The sequence below is a fragment of the Colletotrichum higginsianum genome, chromosome 10 (assembly GCF_001672515.1).
Source record: "Colletotrichum higginsianum IMI 349063 chromosome 10, whole genome shotgun sequence".
Lineage (NCBI taxonomy): Eukaryota > Fungi > Ascomycota > Sordariomycetes > Glomerellales > Glomerellaceae > Colletotrichum > Colletotrichum higginsianum.
In genome coordinates, this window is record NC_030962.1 from 1,215,978 (window position 1) to 1,235,591 (window position 19,614).

At 60.4% G+C, this 19,614-nt stretch overlaps 7 protein-coding genes across 7 annotated transcripts; 4 read left to right on the forward strand and 3 right to left on the reverse strand.

The window, feature by feature from the left end:
• Positions 1-1,294: 1,294 nt before the first annotated feature.
• Positions 1,295-3,403, forward strand: CH63R_13832 (K+-channel erg-like protein; the record flags this gene model as incomplete). The annotated part of the gene is made up of 1 exon (XM_018308806.1): positions 1,295-3,403. One exon carries the CDS (start codon positions 1,295-1,297, stop codon positions 3,401-3,403), a length of 2,109 nt encoding a protein of 702 aa, XP_018151124.1.
• Positions 3,404-6,181: 2,778 nt separating this feature from the next.
• Positions 6,182-7,878, forward strand: CH63R_13833 (Transmembrane amino acid transporter; the record flags this gene model as incomplete). Its single annotated transcript, XM_018308807.1, has 4 exons — positions 6,182-6,369; positions 6,486-6,919; positions 7,008-7,154; positions 7,229-7,878. The coding sequence occupies 4 exons, from the start codon at positions 6,182-6,184 to the stop codon at positions 7,876-7,878; spliced, it is 1,419 nt and encodes a 472-aa protein (XP_018151125.1).
• Positions 7,879-8,451: 573 nt separating this feature from the next.
• Positions 8,452-10,003, forward strand: CH63R_13834 (Threonyl and Alanyl tRNA synthetase second additional domain-containing protein; the record flags this gene model as incomplete). Its single annotated transcript, XM_018308808.1, has 3 exons — positions 8,452-8,686; positions 8,784-9,294; positions 9,379-10,003. The coding sequence occupies 3 exons, from the start codon at positions 8,452-8,454 to the stop codon at positions 10,001-10,003; spliced, it is 1,371 nt and encodes a 456-aa protein (XP_018151126.1).
• A 156-nt stretch (positions 10,004-10,159) lies between these two features.
• CH63R_13835 (Alanine racemase domain protein) lies at positions 10,160-11,671 on the reverse strand (the record flags this gene model as incomplete). The annotated part of the gene is made up of 2 exons (XM_018308809.1): positions 10,160-11,365; positions 11,480-11,671. The coding sequence occupies 2 exons, from the start codon at positions 11,669-11,671 to the stop codon at positions 10,160-10,162; spliced, it is 1,398 nt and encodes a 465-aa protein (XP_018151127.1).
• A 1,047-nt stretch (positions 11,672-12,718) lies between these two features.
• On the forward strand, positions 12,719-14,907 carry CH63R_13836 (Ankyrin and het domain protein; the record flags this gene model as incomplete). The annotated part of the gene is made up of 2 exons (XM_018308810.1): positions 12,719-13,438; positions 13,510-14,907. 2 exons carry the CDS (start codon positions 12,719-12,721, stop codon positions 14,905-14,907), a joined length of 2,118 nt encoding a protein of 705 aa, XP_018151128.1.
• Positions 14,908-15,027: 120 nt separating this feature from the next.
• Positions 15,028-17,891, reverse strand: CH63R_13837 (Glycosyl hydrolase family 3 N terminal domain-containing protein; the record flags this gene model as incomplete). Its single annotated transcript, XM_018308811.1, has 2 exons — positions 15,028-16,975; positions 17,074-17,891. 2 exons carry the CDS (start codon positions 17,889-17,891, stop codon positions 15,028-15,030), a joined length of 2,766 nt encoding a protein of 921 aa, XP_018151129.1.
• Positions 17,892-18,973: 1,082 nt separating this feature from the next.
• Positions 18,974-19,313, reverse strand: CH63R_13838 (uncharacterized protein; the record flags this gene model as incomplete). The annotated part of the gene is made up of 2 exons (XM_018308812.1): positions 18,974-19,095; positions 19,160-19,313. 2 exons carry the CDS (start codon positions 19,311-19,313, stop codon positions 18,974-18,976), a joined length of 276 nt encoding a protein of 91 aa, XP_018151130.1.
• Between the last annotated feature and the right edge of the window lie 301 nt (positions 19,314-19,614).

Genomic DNA, 19,614 nt, shown 5'->3' on the forward strand with positions numbered 1-19,614 from the left:
TTTTGCCCTCATATCGTCACGCACCGGCCGGGAGATCGCCTCCCCGTGATGTGGACCAAGATTCGGCTGGTCAACAAGCCTCATCCCCATACCCTGCTACCAGTACACAGAGACCGATCTGGCTAAAGTGTCTTGATAGGTATCCTGCTGCAAATCATCGACGTCAGACTTGGGATGGCACGGTTGTCACATCCTATTTCTCCCGTCTCACTCGAGGGAGAAGTCCGAGTGAGGAGATTCCCAACGCCCCCCCCCCTCTCCCCCCTGCCACCATCAGCTCGCGAGCACAACTGCGACGCACGTCCTCATTGCTTTTTCCTGCGCCATATGCAGGCTGTTCCTGTATCAGTGAATTGGGCGAGGCCTGGAACGGTAGACCGACACTTGGCCAGGCCCCTCAGCTCATCGATCATTTAGAAAAACGGCTTGATGGTTGAATTGGTTGACATCCCGGTCAGGGAGCGGGCAGGCCGGTAAGCAGCCATATGATGGACAAGACACCATCACGGCACCAGCAAACGCAATGAAACAATGACCACCCATCTACCCATCCATCCATCCACACACACACACACACACACACACACACACACACACACACAATCCCGCTTCTGGACAACGGTCCAGGCACAAGGCTCATCGTTTGTGTCCGTTGGTCTGTTCCTGAGGCGCCCTGATGAGCTAGCAGAGCCCGACCTTTCCCCCGCAAGTTCGTGGCGTCGGCCTAAGACATCCCACTGCCCATGGCGTTTGACAAGCCTGGCACAACTCCAAAGAGATGCCCACATGGCGAGTCAGAGCCCGTCCGCCGGCGCCCTTTGCTATAAGCACCAACCGTCCGCCGTCTCCTTCATCTCCAGAGGAACCCCTGCCACCACCACAACACCTTCCGCCCCTCCTCCTCCTCCCACACCTCCTCCTACTCCTCCTCCTATTCACAAGAGGCATGCGTAGTTAACGTACGTCAGTGGTCGCTTGAGTGTTTTCTGGGATCCAAGACAAACAACATATGATGCCTTTCCGATCGTCCACCTTCATCGTTTAGACCTCTGCTTCTCCTTCTCGACGTTTTGTTTCCTCCTTTCTCTCTCTCTCTCTCTCCCTTCCTCCCTCGTCATCGACTTCTTTCACTCGTCTGGCCAAGCCTGCCCCCAAGGGCTAGTAACTGAACATCAACACATTCTTTTCTTGTCACTCATTCCCTAGTTCGGTTTTTTCTTTTCTTCTTCTTCTTCTTCTTTTCTTTCCTTTCCTTTCCTTCCTTCTTCCCAAAACTCCGGATTTCCCAATCAGAATGGCCTCGCCCATGTCGCTGAGATCGCCAGTCACCCCGCCGTACGATGAGGATTACAGCCAGGGTAGTCCCAAGGGCATGTTCGAGCCCGGCGTGAGAAACAGCCCGACGTCGTCTGCCCTGCCTGTCCCCACCATGACCCTTTCTCCCCCCGCGAGCCCGCGCGCCGCGCGGACGAGCAAGATGCCCATGAGGTTGAGGAGCAACTCGGGCCTGTCGCTCCACACGAACGAAGACGCCTTCCGCCGGTACACCGACTACAACCCCGACGGGTCCCCGCGATCCCCGACCTTCGGCACCGGCCTCTGGTCCAGCCTCGACGGCGTCTCGACGAGCCTGCGCCGCAGCTTCGCGCCGCCCGTCATGGAGGTCGAGCCCGAGACGCTGCCCATCCCGGACTTCCTCGGCCGCGAGGTCTTCCAGATGATCCTCGGCAACACCGCGGCGTCCCAGCGCTTCTTCCACTTCGCCCAGAGCCGCGGCAGCGGGCCCGACGTCGAGTTCCTCCTGCGCATCCAGGAGTACTCCAGGTCGCTGGCCCAGTTCGGCAAGCAGGCCTCGGCCATGCCCACGCCCGCGAACCTCCCGTCGGCCGTGAACAAGGCCCTCAACGCCGACATGAAGCAGCTGACAAACGCCGTCCTGCCGGGCCTCGAGACCCTCTTCGCCGAGTCGACCCGCTGCGTCGAGCGCCGCATCGCCCGCACGATATATCCGGCCTTTGTGAAGCACCAGCTCGCCTTCTCCACGTCGGCCGCCATGGCCGGTGGCGCCCGCGTCGGCAGCTTCAAGTACCCCGGCCTCGCCGAGTCCTTCTGCCTCGCAGACGCCCTCGGCCCCGACTACCCCGTCGTCGCCGTCTCGGACGCCTTCGTCGCGGTGACGGGGTACCCCAAGACCGAGGCGGTGTCGCGGAACTGCAGGTTCCTGCAGGGCTCGCTCACCGACCGGGACGCCGTCAAGCGGCTCCGCGACAGCGTCGCGCGGGAGGAGGAGTCGCTCGAGCTCGTCCTCAACTACCACCGCGACGGCACCCCCTACTGGAACCTGCTCTTCACCTGCCCGCTGACCGACGCCTCCGGCAAGCTGCGGTACTACCTGGGCGGGCAGGTCGACATGTCCCAGGGCGTCGGCGACTACAAGGACCTCCTCCGGATCCTCAACTCCGGCCCGCCGCCGGTTCTAGACGAAGCGAAGGAGGACGCCTCGGGCCGGGAATCTCGCGTGAGCCGCCGGATGAGCCGCGCCGGCAGCCGCGAGAGGAAACAAGAGCGGCGGACGAGCCTGCGCAGCCGGGACAGCTTGCACAACAAGGGTCCCAAGAAGAGCCTCTTCCAACCCTTCCGGAAGCATGCGGCGGCGCACCACAACAGCAACAACAACACTGAAAACCAGGAGAACGCACAGCAACAGCAGCAGCAACAACAACACAACAACGTCGACGTCGTCCTCGAGCAGCTGCAGACCGTCTCGACCTCGGAGGAGCGCCTATCCCTCGCGTCCCCGATCGACCCGGCCTACCCGGCCTACAGTCGCCTGATCGTCCTGCAGCACACCGACGGGCCCTCGGGCTTCCCGCCGCGGTCGTCGTCGCTGCCGGCCGACCCGAACAAGAGGAAGGCGACGCAGCTCAGCGTGGCCTTCTGCTCGGCCGCGGCGCTCGACGCCCTCGGCCTCGGCCTGTTCGCCGACAGCATCGCGCACCGCGACATCTTTGCCGTGCTCTCGGAGCTGGCGGACTCGCCGTCCGTGACCAAGAGCTTCCGGAACACGGTGCGCGAGCGGATCCTGCGGGACGGCAAGTCTGCGACGCTGGACATCATGCTCGGGGGCGGGTACCTGGCGCGCAAGGGCAGCCTCATCGGCCTCGGCGGCGGCGGCGGCGGCGGCGGTGGCGGGCGGTCGTCGAGGGCGGATGACGCGGACGGTGGCAGCGGCGGCGGCGGCGCGAGGAGGCATGGTCGGCCGGCCAGCCGGTCCGGGTTCGCGAGCCTGGTGGGAGATGCGGGCGGCAAGATGGAGAAGCTGACGAGCCACTGGACGCCGCTCAAGACGGCCGACGAGAGGGTCGACTGGGTCGTGGTCATCATCACGCCGATGATGAAGTAAGGGGGCAAGACGTGGCCGCGTGGTCGGCCTGCGGAAATACAAAACTGTAATTATAATGTACATAACATAACCAAAGGGGACGAAAGGTGGTTTGGATGAGTTTCACGAGGAGTTTAGATAGATACCTAGGGGAGTCGTTACCTCCGTCTCTACCCCGAGTCAATACACCGGGCATGAGAAACGAGCACATTGCTGCTTGCCCGGGCTGTTCGCATAGTCAATATCGGAAAGGTGAATGCAAATGTTGCTGTGTATAAGTGGATTCATCTCGAGAGGAGGTACACCTGCCCTCGTCGTGTCCAGCCGACATTTGTCGTTGTGTTTGTCCAAGAACATTCGACCCTTGGAGAGAAGACATATGTAATATGAACCGTGTGTGACAAAAGGAAAGATGGAGGGATAAGAAAGAAACGCTCGCTCATCGTAAGCTTCGCGTCTGAGCTACCTGTAGGCTGTAGACTCAGCGAGAGTCAGTTGGAAATGAATGCGACTCAAAGCAAGGCGACAAACTGTGGTCTCGAGAATCAACAATCCATTGCCGTTGATCCTAAAGTCATGGACTTGAGACTCGCGGACAGGACTGAACATGAACCCCGGGCTGCAACAGCAAGTTCAGTTCTGGGAACGGCCAGACTTGGTCGGTACCATCGAGAGTAGGATCCATCATCCCCCTTTTCCCCCCCCAATTCACAGATGAGCACGGGAAATTCAGTGCCCTCTGCAATGCAGGACCGTTTGCTGTCCTCAACCTCAGGGTATCCCGTCCAGGGCTCAGACGGGTCCACCAGCCGTCCGTCTGCCAGGCTCGCTCTACGAGCACGCTTCCATTCTGCGGGGAGCGGGATCGGATCATGGATGGGAGATCTGGGGGGGGGGGGGAGGATAAGAGAGAGATATAAAGCGGCATGAGTAAAAGGGGGAAGGGGGGGCTGTTCACACGGAAAACCATAATGAAAGCTGGGAACTTCCGTAATGAAATCACGCCGTTCTTTTCCTCCAGCCCACGTGTACGTGCGTACACGTCCCCATACGGGGAAATGGAACGTTGTCTCGACTCTCGACTCCCTCGAGTACAAAGTAGGACCGCGATACCCCCTCCCTCCCCCCTCCCCTTTGCCAAGAACGCGGATGAGCGGCGGCGGCGGCGGCGGGCCAGGACCGGTGGCGGCAGAGGCTCCGCCGGCGTTGCTGCACCCCAATGGTTCGCCGCGGGCTCCCGAGAGGGCGTTTGGCTACATGATGCATGCATGCAACGCAAGTCTTCACATGTTCCAGTAGCCCATACTCTTGGTACAGAACACCCCCCCCCAGACCCAACGGGTCGAAGAGAGTCTACGCTACGGAGATACACATACAACAGTTGACAAGGGGGGCGAGCGAGTAAATCTGCGCAAAAGGCCGGTGGTCGGTCAGTCGGTGATGGAGCGGTCGAAAGCACGCGGGGGGGGAAAAGGGACCGAATAGGTTTCTTTTGATCAGGGGACCAGAGAACGGGGAGACTGAGTCACCTGGCTAAGCAGCGGCAGGCAATAATAACATATTGTATACTGTAATGTAGAAGCAACGGGGCATAATGGGCAATGGGCAGCTTGGGGAACCTGCGTTGGAAGGACGGGGGGAGGGACTTTTGCTCTCCACCGCCAACGGGGATGGGAACATTAGTAAAAAAATAAAATAAAAAAGCCAAAAAAAATAAAACCGGCGCCCCGTGGTGGATATAATCACGTAACTATTAGCCAACGTGGTGGAGAGTTTTGGCGCCCGTTATCCGTTATGCGCGCCCGAAAACTTTTAACGAGGCGCGCATGGCAGCTGTGTGGTCCATCGCCTGGGCTCTTTATTCCCTTTGTCTCTCTGCTGCTTCTGGTTTCCCAATGGTGGACTAAAGTTTGGTAACTTGGGGTGTTTGGTTGGGGTAGTTTTGAGGGGGGGGGGGGGGGGGGAGGTAAGGGAGGCGGACGAGGGTATAAGCCAAAGTCAACTGGAGCAGAGTCATACAGAGTCTTTGGAAACCCCGTCTCCCCGAGACTGCAAACATCGGATCTCTTCCTCGGTCGGCATCCTATGATGCTCTCACCCCCGAGCTTACCAAGACGTTGCGGAAGGCTTCCGTGCAGCAGCGGTGGTGGCGGATGAGGCTCCCACTCCCGTCCAGGGACTCATGGACTCGAGAGGGTCCAGGTCCCCAAATCGCCACCGTCCGAGTGGGCCGGAGGTGCGGGCCCGAGTCAGTCCTTGCTAAGAAATGCACCGCGAGGTGCCGGTCCCTGGTCCACCGTCCCCCGTGTGTGTGTTTGTGTGTGTACCTGCGCATACGGATAGTGTGCGGATGCACCGAGATCGCCTCGGCAGATGTCTCGTATGACACACCTCGCCCGCACTGGGGATTCCCACCTCACGAGGCCGATGACGGCGCGTGGTGGATTATATCAAGAAGAATCTGGGCCCCCCTTCATCAGATGCGCGTTTGGATCAAGGGGATTTTCTGCCGGTTTCCCCATACGTCGTGGTTCCAGTCTTCTTCGCTGTCCTCTTTCTCCCTCTCCCTCCCCGACCACTTACACCTTAATTCCCCCATCCTACCACTTCTCAAGCGCGCCTCGTCTGGTTCATCCCCATACCTAGAGCCAGCAACTCTCAAACGCGTTTGTGTGTGTGTGTGTGTGTGTGTGACCTTGTGGAAAGAGAGAAGAAGGGTCGACTCAAAGACACCGGACGACCGACAGAAAAAAACCGCCTCATCGCGTCAAGACAACCAACCCCCAACCGACGACAACCATGGGCAACGCGGCGGACGTGAGCGATAACCAGGCCACCCCCGACATGTCGGCGGCCCAGAAGCAGGCCAAAAAGGACGCCGCCGCCGAGGAGGCGGCGCCGGCCTACGCGCCCGCGACGACGGAGGAGAACAGCGTGCTTGCCGGCGAGGACGGCGAGCTGATCGATTACAAGACCTTGACGTGGTGGTACGTTGAGCCGACACACACACCTCCTCCCTTCCCCGGCACCCCCAACGATCCGAATCGTGAGAAGAAGAGAAAAAAGAGAAGAAAGCTAACCAACCCCTCCCCTCGACGAATAGGCAGGGTGGCATCGTCCTCATCGCCGAGACTGTGTCCCTCGGTATCCTCTCGCTGCCCTCGGTGCTGGCGACGGTCGGCCTCGTGCCGGGCATCGTCCTCATCCTCGTCATGAGCTTCCTGTCGACGTACTCGGGCCTCGTGCTGGCCGAGTTCCGCAACGAGTACCCCTTCGTGCAGAACTTTGGCGACGCTGTCGAGGTCATCGGCAAGTCCATCGGCATGGGCGCCGTCTTCCAGGAGGTCTTCGGCTGGGCCCAGGTCACCTTCCAGGTCTTCGTCATGGGCTCCCACCTGCTCACCTGGACCATCTGCATGAACACCCTGACCAACTCGTCCACCTGCACCATCGTGTGGGCCGTCGTCGGCCTCGCCGTCTTTGCCGTCCTCAACTTCCCCCGGACGCTCAAGTACACGAGCTACATGTCCATGGCCTGTGAGTCAATCTTTGTACCCACCCACCTTGACTTGAAGGAGACTCGTCTGAATGAAGATTTGGGTTTGCTGACCACTCGGTTTTACAGCGTGTCTGTCCATCACCCTCGCCGTCCTCATGACCCTCGGTGATGTCGCCGTCAGCCGTCCCATCGGCAGCGGCAGCATCGAGGTCGGCCGGCAACTCGGCTTCACCGGCGCGTTCCTGGCCGTCACCAACATTGCCATCGCTTTCTGTGAGTCCACCAAAAAAAAGCATGCCACAAACACTCGTCCGCAAATTCTCGCTAACAGCCCCTCCCCCTCCCAGCGAGCCACTCCTGCTTCTTCAGCGTCATCGGCGAGTTCAAGAAGCCCGAGGACTGGCCCAAGGCCCTGGCCCTCCTCCAGATCGCCGACACGACGCTGTACCTGCTGGCGGCCGTCTGCATCTACGTGTTCGTCGGCCCCGACGTCCCCTCGCCCGCGCTCTCGGCCGCCGCGTCCAAGACGATGCGCAAGGCCATCTGGGGCATCGCCATCCCGACCATCGTCATCGCCGGCGTCATCTACGGCCACGTCGCGGCCAAGTACATCTTCTCGCGCCTGTTCCGCAACACCAAGCACATGATCCGACGCACCAAGCTCTCGGGCATCGCGTGGATCGCCATCGTCGTCGGCATCTGGGCGCTGTCCATGGTCATCGCCGAGTCGATCCCCGTCTTCAACAGCCTGCTCGGCCTCATCTGCGCCCTCTTCGCCTCGTGGTTCTCGTACGGCCTGCCCGGCATCTTCTGGCTCTGGATGCACTACGGCAACTGGTTCAAGGACGGCCGCCAGACGTGCAAGTTCGTCGCCAACGTGTGCCTGTTCCTGACGGGCTTCCTCATCTGCGTGCTCGGCCTGTGGGCGTCCATCGAGGCCATCGCGACGGAGAAGGGCACCAAGCCGTGGACGTGTGCGTCCAACGCGGCGCCGTAAATGCCGGCGGTGTCCGGGCTAGGGCTGGTTCCGTCATGGCTGTCATGAATATGTAATAAATATAATGTGTTCAACTTCAACTTTTCCCCCTTCAACACTTTGCGCAAAGTGGCCAGACGTGCTGGACTTCATCAGCTCGAAATGCGCGGCAGCTGCAGTCTATTTCGGAGCCCAGCAGCTGACTGTCGACAACGGTTCGTCCAAAGACTAGTCCGCTAGCTGGCCATATGGTCCATTCAGGTGCAGGATCTGACGGCGCCACTTGTCGTCATGTCCCCGGATGATCTGACTCAAGTTGTGTTTGCTCGGGTTCAGATCCTGAGCCTCAGTCTTGGCACGCGGGAGATTCTCGGCAAGATCACGTGAGCTTGTATCCGCTCTAACTCCACAGGAGCTAACACCATCTGCCGACTGACACCAGCTGGGATCATGGCACGGGCCCTCATCTGCCTCATCGGCTTATCTCATCTCATTTCATACCACACCCATTTCACTATCTGCCTCACATCCCGAACTGACTCACTGAGCAAGCAAGTCAACTCAAGAAACAAACATTCCGGGTGAAGAAACAGAATGGCAGTGACGGAATCAACACGAGTAGCCCAAGTCGTCGGCGCTTTAGCCTGTCAAACCCAGTCGTACCTCAAGACACTGGAGGCAGAAGTCATCTCGTGCGAGAAACGGCCTCCTCCCCCGGCGGTCAAGAAGAATGGCAGCAAGGACAAGAACAAGCCTGCGGATGCCGCCGACGGGAGCAGCGCGGAGACCTGGCTCATCGAGTTCGCCGACTCGGTCCTCTTCCCCGAAGGTACTCGCCGCCATACCATCAAAGCCCTGAAGTGAGCAACACACAAGGAAAAGGGAGACGGAGAAACTGACAAAGACCTCGGCGCTGTCCCTCCCAGGCGGCGGCCAGCCATCGGACCACGGAACCATCACGCCCCTGATACCAGGCGCGGAGGACGCGACGGTGGCGGCGGCGGCGGCAGCGGACCCCATCCCGATCCAGTTCGTCGAGCGCGTCGGGCTGCGCTGCGTCTACCACTCGCCCCGGCCCTTGGCGCCGGGCGAGAGGGTTCGTCAGGAGGTCGACTTCCGGCGCCGGTGGGACCACATGCAGCAGCACACCGGCCAGCACCTCCTCTCCGCCGTCATGAAGGCGCACGACAACGGCCTCGATACCCTCGGCTGGGGCATGGGGAAGGGCGGCGCGATGAACTACGTCGACCTGCCGCGCCGGCCGTCTGACGCCGAGATCCAGCGCATCCAGGCCCGGTGCAACGAGATCGTGCGCTCGGGCTTGCCCATCACCGTCGAGACCCCGGAGGATGCCAAGGTCCACAAGATGCCGGGAGACTACGACCAGAGCAAGGGGGTCGTGCGCGTCATCCGCATTGGAGACATTGATCGCAACACGTACGGAGGAGCCTCGTCCCCATCCATTATCACCACGCACGATGTGATTAAAGAAAGCTTCATTCGCTAACAGATGACCGATAGATGCTGCGGAACCCATCTCTCTCAAACCTCCCACATCTCCCTCATCCTCATCCACCACGGCGAGCCGGTCCACGGCACGAACTTCCGCCTCTACTTCTCGGCCGGAGACCGCGCCATCGACCTGGCGACGGCCTCCATCGGCGCCATGGGGTCCGTCTCGCGGCTGCTGTCGTGCAAGAACGCCGTCGACGAGGTGGTCCAGGGCGTCAGGGCGCTGCAGGGCTCCGTCGCGGAGCTGAAGAGGCGGGAGAAGAAGCTCCTCTCCGACGTGGCCGAGTTCGAGGCCGACTCCGCCCGGGCGAGGCTGCAGGCCGGGAAGAGCGTCTGGGTCCACCGCGCCGACGGCAACGCGGACTTTGTGAAGTGGGTCACGGCCGGTGTCAAGGACGCCGTCGCGGCGCGCGGCGGCGTTGTTGTCGTGGCCACGGGCGAGGAGAAGAAGAGCGGGCAGCTTGTCGTCCTCGGGGAGAAGGGCGGCGTCGAGGTCATGGTCCCGAGAATCAAAGACATCGTGACGGGTGTCAAGGGAGGCGGCGCCGGGGACAAGTGGCAGGGCAAGGTTGTCGCTTGGGAGAAGGGCAACTTGGAGGCGCTCAAGAGGCTGGTGGAAGGCTCAGATGCTTGAGAAAGGAGGGTTCCAGGATGACCAGGATGAAGGGAGGCCGTCAAAGAGCGATTTCATAGACTACGAACAGAAATGCCTCTAACATTACTAGAACTAGACCGGGCTTCTATTTACAAATATCCTATTTACACGAATGTCTGGGGCGTTTAGGGAACCTCACCACCCAGATCCCCGGACCCAGACGTCCACAATCTGCCTTTTGTCGGGCCGGCTTGAGTCCACTACGAGGTACCACCCGTATAAAGCCCCCGTTACGCACGCATGGTTGGGGTAGATGTCGACCGTCTGCCCGACCTCCAGCGGAATCGGCGGCAGACCGGGCCCCTCCTCCTCCCCCGAGCCCGAATCCCACGAGAGGACGGAATGCTCCTGGCTGATCCTCTCCACGACGAGCCTCCGACCCTCTTCGCGTCCAGGGAACGGCCGGTGGCCGGTGACGCCCCAGCCGCTGTACGACGGGCATGGTTCCCTCCCCAGGCCCAGCGTGCCGACGGCAACCAGGACCTCGGGCTGCGCCCGCTCGCCGTCGTTGTAGACGCTGCAGACCTCGGCGGCCACGGTGATGGCCACTTCGTCCTCGTAGCCGCCGAGGCTCGTCCTCGAGCGGGTGGACACTTGCTGCATGTCGAGGACCGAGTACACGCCGGCGTGTAGCTCGAGCTTCGGCCTCAACCCCTCCCGCGCCTCGGCCCCGGCCATGGTCATGCTGCTAATCGCCGCGCGCAGGCGGTGCTCGCCCGGTCCCCCTTCCGCGCGCGCCGTCAGGTTCTCGATGGAAGTGACCTGCGGGGACGCGCCGACGCTGACGGTGATCTCTCTCGGGCCTCGGCTCAGGAGGAGGTCCGCGTGGGCGTGCAGGGCCTCGAGGCAGCCCTCGATCTCGTCGGCCAGGTTGTGCATCGCCTGGTCGGCCGTCGTGTCTTTGTAGCTCAGGCTGCTGTGGGAGTACAGCCCCAAAAGGGTCGCCCGGCCCTCGGCATCGAGCTGGACGAGCTGTGCCAGCAGCCCTCCCTTGTTGAGCGCCGCCGCCGGCAGACCTGCCCGGTGGTAGCCTGTGTCCACTTTCAGAAACACGCCGACGGGGAAACCGCCGAGTTCCTGCAGACGGCCGACGGACTCGAGCTGCGACGGGTGGTCGACGATGACTGCGAGGCCGTTGTGTCCGAGGTGCTTGCTCAAGGCCGCTAGTCGGACGACCTGGGACCCGAGGAGCGGGACTCCGTAGAGCACGTTGACACGTCGGCCGGCCTGCTTGAAGTCGTCAAAGACCGGCAGCAGGTGCTCGATCTCCGCCACAGTAGAGACGATGAAGTTGACCTCTTGGGACTTTTCTCCGGCCTGAAGACGGGCGACTTCCTTTGTCTATCTCACGGGTTAATAATCCCTGGTGTTAGTCGGGTTGATGATCACGGATACAATGTTCCGATAAATGGTCCGCTCGGGCACTGGCAGTCAACACTACTGCAGCTTGCTTACCTTGTGAGTCTTTACATGAGCCCGGAACCCCACTCCGAGCGACTCTACGGCGTCCAGCATCGACTGGCAATGCCTCCGAATCTTGGCCACGTCCAAGACCGCTGCTGGCTTCGGGACGTCGTGCACATCCTTGCCGAGGTAGAAGTCTCTGAGGACTTGCGCAGAGGGCGCGATGCGTTGCGGGATAGACATGTCGGTGTTGGTGGTGTTTGTCAGGGTTGACGATGGAGATGGCGGACAAGCTCAACGCAGCCAACGTTTGTTTATAAGCGTCGTGGGCAGAACGTTTGACCGCGCTTGAACTATCAAGCGACTCCGCCCAGACAGCACGAGGCATGAACGGGGCCCCGAGTTGTCGAAACAGGATTTCAATACGACGTCTTCAGAGATGACTCACAACAAAAGTCACAATTCTCACATATTTGCGGTCTTTGTAATTCCGGGAGGATGCTACTGGCTGCCACCCAACACCGTGATTCATCTTTAGGCTGGAAATAGATTGGGCAACTCCATAAGGTGGAAAGTCTGCTTCAAGTCGATTAAGTATCCCTTTGACATATTATTGCCTTTCAGAGAAACTTGTATCAAGAGACCTATGAAGACATATTATGGCCGTCATTTCTTCTTCACCCCTTCGGCTCTTTCACTGGAGCGCGAGGTTCGTTTCTCAACCTATTTTTCAACATGCGACATGGAGAACGCGATGCCACAATATTCACATACACCGACCGGTCCGCCACTCGACCAAGCTGGAACCATAGGCTTATAGCAGACTGCTTTGACCTGTCGCCTAGAACATGAATGCTCTAAAGACGTATTTGCAGCAGAGTTGAGAAATATTGCCAGACACGAGCCGGGTTAAATACACCTCAGCGAACTTCCGTCAGCGTTACAATCACGCCTCGATTCCCTCTGGATTCTAATCACAATGCGACAAGTTGAATCGAACCAAGACCTAAAGAATTGACGGCATGCTCAGCCATGATATCCGACCAGGGGCAGATGCAGCCCGCCAATCGAAGAACAGCACCTCGAGTGAGAACTAAATACTGGTGCCTAGCATCATCCCCGGTTTATTTGGCCCAGGGCGCATTGCATTGCCCAACTCGATACGACAAAGAGTTGACGAATATCCATTTGCTCTCAAAAACAGACACAGCGTGAAGACTTCAGAGCCCGAGACCTACTTGAAGCAACCGGCACTTCCCACCGTACTCAACCTCTTGGGGTCCGTCAACAATGGCCTCGTATTACCCCTACAAACCCCTCAACCTCCCGCACGAAACCCGCATCCTCACGGTGCACCCCGGAAAGTTCGCCGACGAGGTCCGGTGCAGCATCGCGCACCTCTCCCTCGCCTCGCCGCAGGAACCGTACGAGGCCCTCAGCTACTGCTGGAACAAGGGCGTCGACCGTGATCCGGGCATCGACCCGGACACCGAGATCCCCTGGGCCGTCCACGGCAGAGACGAGGCCGGCAACACCGTCGCCGCGTCCGGCCGGTCCAGGTGGAGGGACCTCGTCGACCACCCGTACCAGGGCGAGAACTACATCCGCATGGGGGGCCGGATGCCGGACGCGCCCGTCCTCTGCGACGGCGAGCTGTTCCGCGCGCTGCGGCGCCTGCGGAGGGAAGACGCCGCGCTGCGCATCTGGGTCGACGCGCTGTGCATAAACCAGAGGGACGTGGCGGAGCGGAACGAGCACGTCAGGATCATGGGGCGCGTGTACGCGGGCGCGGAGCGGACGCGGGTGTGGTTGGGCGAGTCGACGCAGATGGACGTCCACGCCGTGCAGACCATGTTTGCGATATCCGACGTCTTTGACGACTTGTTCGTCGGGCGCAACATCGTTGGGGACGATTCGACGATGCAGGAGGTCCAGTGGCATTTCCACAACACCGCCGACACGTCCAGCTTGGACTGGGGTCTGCTGGCGAACTTGCTCGACCGGGCCTGGGTGAGATATCTTCACGTGTTAGGTACTTGTGAGTTGAGAGGCTGTAAAAGGTTCTAATCTGCTGTCGGCAGTTCAAACGGACCTGGATCATCCAAGAGGTCGTCAACTCCCGCGACATCTCGGTCCACCTCGGCTCGATGGAGTTCCCGTGGGACCTGATGGCCCAGATCATCACGACGCTTTCCGCGTTCAAGCTCCAGGCGCTCATCAGCGAGTGCAAGGCTTTCAAGGCCATCGCGTACATGGAGCACCTGCGCACGGCGCGCGCTGACGGATCTGGTTCTCCTGCGACGACGGACCTCCTCACCATGCTCGAGGAGCTGCGAGATTTCAAAGCCACGATCCCCAGCGACAAGATCTACGGCATCCTCGGGCTCGCCCAGCATGACGATGACTTTGTCGTGGACTATGCCCAGTCTCCCGAGGAGGTCTTCACGGGGTTCGCCGTAAAACAGCTCGAGTCTGGTGCCCTGCACATTCTTACTCACTGCGTGGACTCGTCGAAACCGACGACGTTGGCGCTGCCGTCGTGGGTCCCGGACTGGAGCCGCCCTGGCTGGACGGAGCCGTTCAGGATCCGTGGGCTGAAGGCGTCGGCATCCGGCGAGGCCAAGCCCAGCATCATCATTAATGAGAGCACAGGAGTCTTGCGAATCAAAGGACGAATACTCGACGCGGTAGCGGAGGTCGAGACAGCAAGACATATCCCGAACCCGAACCAGCGAGGTCCCTTGGATGGCAGCATCAAAGACGTGGATTTCCCCGAGATGGCGCGTTACGGAGGACCGACGATGGACGGAGAGCAATTCCAAGGTGATGACGGCGATGACGGCGATGGCGACTCCAAGACAAAGAAACCCGTCAACGATGCCGAGTACAGGCTCAGAAAGACCATGGAGAGGATGGGCGAGCACGCCGAGAAGTGGTACCGCAGCCTCATCGACGTCGCGTTCCCCGACAAGAGGGCCACGCCGCGGCTGTGGGAGAACCTCTGGCGGACGCTGATGTGCGACCGCACGCGCGACAACGACCGCCCCGGCGACGAGTGCGCGGCCGGGATGGATGTCTACTACTCGAGCGTCCTCGAGCCCCGGAAGGGCATCGCGCGGATCCTGCAGGACCGGACGGATCACCGGGTCGCGTCCCACGGGCTCGCGCCACGGGACGGGGAGGCGTATTACATGAGGGAGAAGGTCGCCGCCGAGACGTTCATCGGGGCGCACACGAAGTGGACGTATAACCGCCGGTTCTTCCGGTCCGCAGATGGGCGCTTCGGCTGGGCCGTCGACGGGACCGGGCCTGGAGACCGCGTGGTGGTATTGTACGGGTGCGATTATCCCTTCATCCTCAGAGACACTGGCCGGGGTTCGTTTAGGATCATTGGTGATTGTTACATTCATGGGCTCATGGACGGCGAGGGTATGGAGAACAAGGCCTCATTTACGGAGATGGAGTTTGATATTGTGTAAAAATAGGTAAAGGGGGGAGGGAAGCTTATACAGAGCATAGTGTATGAAGACAAAAGCGAACATCATCGCCATACAGTTGCAGCACTCCAGGAAGCAAGCTGTTTTTTTTTTAAAAAACATCTACGATGAACGAACAGCACGACTCGCCGTCGCGCGGATATCCCGAGAACTAAAACCAACGCGGAACCCGATCGGACCATCCGGGATCACCCAGGTCTGCGACGGCACGTCCCAGTAACTTACATCGCGCCGCAGCAGCTCGAAGTCAACAACAACAGACTCCCCCGGCTCCAAGGAGACCTTCTCGAACCCCCGCAGCACCTGAACGGGCGTGCCCTCAGGGACGGCGTCCATCGGCAACGAGACGTAGAGCTGGGGGACTGTCGCGCCGGCAACGGACCCGGTGTTCTTGACGCGAGCGGTCACGCGGACGACGGGCTCCCAGAGCTCCGGGTTGCCCCCAGGGGCGTTGGGCGTGGCGGGGTCTGGCGCGGCCGCGACGCTGCTGACGAGTTGCTCGACCTTCAGAGACGACTCCAGGTCGAAGGTGGTGTAGCTCAGACCGAAGCCGAACTCGTACAGGGGATCGATATCATTGGCGTCCAGCTGCCGGTAGTCTATCAAAAGGCCCTCGGTGAAGTTGGCCTGCCAGGCCGTGGGCGACGTGACCTCGGCCTCGGTGAGGTTGACGATGGGGATATCCGTGTCTTTCGGGTCGACGGGGATCGAGTAGGGCAGCCTGCCCGACGGATTCACATCGCCCCAGAGGACGTCGACGACGGAGTTCCCCGTCTCTTGCCCCGGGAGATGGGCCGCCAAGATGGCCGTGACGTTCGGGTTGCCGGCCCACGGCAGCGTGTTGATGCCGGCCGAGTGCGTCACGACGACGGTGTTGGGGCACCGCCTCGCCACGTTCTCGACGACCAGCGTCGAGTTCCAGTCCGCCTCGTGGCTCGTCCGGTCGTAGGCCTCGGACGCGAACGTGTTGAGGAAGACGAGGCAGACCTCGGGCACCGGGTAGAGGCCGCTGAAGTCGCCGGCGGCCAGCACCTTGTTGTTCAGGATGTGCTGCACGCGGGCGCCGGTCCCGCGCGCCCTCGCCCTGATGGCCTCGAGCGGCGAGACGAGGTACGTGTGCCGCCCCGTGCCGGACCCGCCGCCGACGGAGAGCGTGCCGATTTCGAAGCCGGCGCCAAAGACCAGCCCGTCGGCCGGGTCGGCGGCGTCGTTGCCAAAGACGCCGATGTTGGTCGGTTTCCCGAGCGGCAAGGTGCCGTTGACGTTCTTGAGGAGGACCGTCGCCTCGGCGCCCAGCTTCCGGATGAGCTTCGCGTGGTCGCGCCGCACGTCCCGGCTCGGCGGCGGCTCGAGGGGCACGAGGTCGAGCAGGTTCGACTGGGCCGCGATGGTGTAGATGATGGACGGGTCGACGGCCGGGTAGTCGGCGGCGTCCTGGTCGAAGAGGTAGTACTGCGTCATGATGAGCCGGACCATCTCGTCCAGGCGCGCCTCGAGGACGGAGCCGTCCCTGATCATGCGCGTGATGTTCGGGCCCCAGTACGTCTCGCCCGTGAGGGCCTGCGCGTGGCCGATGGGGCCGGGCATGTTCATGTCGAGCCCGTTGTTGATGGCGTCGGCGCCCGAGTGCGTGGCGAACCAGTCCGACATGACGTAGCCCTCGAAGGCCAGCTCCGTCTTGAGCACGTCGTTCAGCAGGGCCGAGTTCTCGCACGCGTACGTCTGGTTCAGGCGGTTGTAGCTGCACATGACGCTCGCCACGCCGGCCCGGACGGAGTCGGCAAAGGGCCAGAGGTACAGCTCGTGCAGGGTGCGGTCGTCCATGTTGGACGAGATGGCGGCCATCTCGGTGCCGTTGGCGAGCCACGAGTTGGTCCGCTGCGTCTCCTGCTCGTTGCCGATCAAGTGCTTGGCGCAGGCCTGCACGCCCGCGGCCTGCATGCCCTCGATGGTGAGCCGCATGGCGACGCCCGTAAGGTACGGGTCGACCGAGAAGCCCTCCCAGTTGCGGCCGCCCAGCGGCTGGCGTCCAAGAGGCCCGGCGACTGGGCTGTCGTGTCGAGGCACATGTTAGCAAACGAACAAGTTCTTTGGGGGAGGGGGTTTCGAAAGAAGGGAAGATCACTTTGTAAAAACATAAAAACGTACCCGAGCCCGACGTGGACGCCCTTGTCGCGAAACTCGTCGCCCAGGGCCCTGCCGCGCTGGTAGATGAGCTCCTTGTCCCAGCTGGCGGCCGTCGTGAGCCCTGCCGGGAAGACGCTGACGAGGTCGGCGCGGTCCAGCGCCGTGGGCCCGTCGAGCAGACAGAGGCCCGGGAAGCCGACGCGCTCGACCGGCGCGATGTTGCCGATGCAGCCGCCGGCCTCAAGACCGAGTCGGCCAGTGACCATGCGCGTCTTTTCCGTCAGGTTGAGCCGCGCCACAAAGGCGGCCGCCTTGGAGACGGCCGCCTCCCGGTTCCGGACTGGCGAGGCTGGAGAGACCGGAGAGGCCGGAGAAGCAGCTGGTTGTGCTGGACGGCGGGCTGGGGCTGGCCAGCTGCCGGCGTCGAATAGCTTGCTGGCATAGTAGACCGAGATTAGGATGAGGCCCGTGAGGTACAAGGCGAACACGCCGGTGATCCATGGTCTCGTACATTTCGGCAGAAGGCGGCGGGCTGCTAGTCTGGGCCTCTCGGCGGTAGAGCGGTTGTCGTAGTCGAGTTCCTTGGTGGGAATTGTGCTGGTGGTGCTAGTCGTAGTAGTGGTGGCGCGAGGATGATGAGATTGGCTCTCATCGGGCATCATGTCGGTTGAGAAGCTGCAGGACTGGCCGTTCAAAAGGAGCGGCATCTTCTCGTCGTCGGCAGCTCGGGGATGCATGGCATTGATGCACTTTGGCTCTCGGGCCTTGGAGTCCATGGTGGGCTGGCTGGCGGGCACGGCGGGATCGATGCGTTCGTTGTCCGATGCCTTCAACAACATGACACGGCGCGGCCAGGTTTCAAAGAATCCGGGGTAGAAGGACGACACGAACGTTCCATGCGTCAGAGGGTTCGGCTTTCTGCTGGGACTGTTCTGTTCTTGGACAGAGATCCAAGAACCGTGTTCGGGAGCAGGTTCGTGACGCGAGGTTTCAGGAAGGGGGATGTATGTTTTGGGAATCGAGCTTGACCACGAAGAAGAGACCAAGGGCGGTCAATGTCATTGTTGCGTGACACCCAGGCGGCCCAGGGGAGACAGGCTTTTTTGCCCCTTGACAGCACGCGCAGGGGGATGGGGAGGAGAAGGGGAAGGGGGGGAGACTCTGTGCCTGGTTCCTGATGCGACCGACCCTCAGAAGTTGATTAGAATGGCTTTAGGAGAAGCCGAGAAGGGGGAGGGGGCCAAGGGTGTGAAAGGGCCACATGGCGCGCCGATCGGTGGTTGGAGCCGTCGCGGAGTCTCGGGCTCGGATCCGGCCAGGCCAGGCCAGGCATCGCCCATGTCATGCACGGTCTGGCGGTCTAGGTCCACGCGTATCACGAAGCGGCACGTGTGAGGCACGAGACTCCTGCTTGGTACCAGGCCATGGGAGGCTGAGATGAACGACTACTTGGTTGTTGATGCAAGGGGACGGGAGGATCATCATCAGGTGTACATACATGCTCGTTGCTTTTTGCGGATAATGCTCGGTCGGAGCCAGTCTTAGTCTTATCCGCCGGCATCGAGACTCGGCCGCTCAGTTGCGCCAAGTGAAAGTTGGTTGTACGGGGTAAGGCAACCCGAGTTGACCCCAATGGATGAGAGATCCCTGTTGAGATGCGTTACCGAGCGTTGTAATTTGCGGCATCGCATCTTGTACATGCGTTCCTCTTGGTAACTCCTCGCTGCCTATGCTCACTAATCTAGAACTGACAACACCCTAACCGACTGCGCTGGCGTACACGCACCCAACTGTAGGTCAGTGACTTACTGATTTCAACCAACTCAAGCTCAAGTTGACCGCCTGCAGGTTCTCTGACTGGAAGAACAAAACAGCCATCCCTAGGAACGCTGGTCTTTGTACACATCCTCTTCAAATGACGTTATTCAAGACACCTGTTTTCAATGCCGATGGGACGCCTGTCCGGGGTCCGGCCGGAATGAAATTGCAACGACTCATTTCGCAACTCCACTCGAACCCCATATGAATCCTCACAATGGATTCCTGTCCAATAACAACCAATTGGTCGGTTAGCTCAGTTGGTTAGAGCGTGGTACTAATATTTCACCTGAAATCTTGTGTAATGCCAAGGCCGGGAGTTCAAGCCTCCCACTGATCATACCTTTTGCTTGGGTTGGTGGTAGTGATGGTGTTTTTGTCTCGATCACTTTTATTTGATAGCTAATTTTTGCCCGCTTAGTCGGGCCTATAGGTTCGTTCATCAAGAGGGTTGGGCAACCAAGTCAGATGAGAGAAACATGTTGCTCAAAATCATTGTCTCAATTTCAAGCAGGGCTGATTGTTGAGCTGTGCTTTCGGACACTTGAGAATATGAGTGTGAGCTTGCCAGAAAACGCTTGGCTGGTTCAACAACCCATCCATTCCTGTAACCTCTCTTCCGACTTCGTGGTCTCATATGCTAAGAAAATAACAACAAATACCCTCGATGCGTCTAGGGAAATGGTTTGTTGCAGAGAATGAATGGCTCATGCCTGAGTGCTTTTACACGCTTAAGAGGCACAG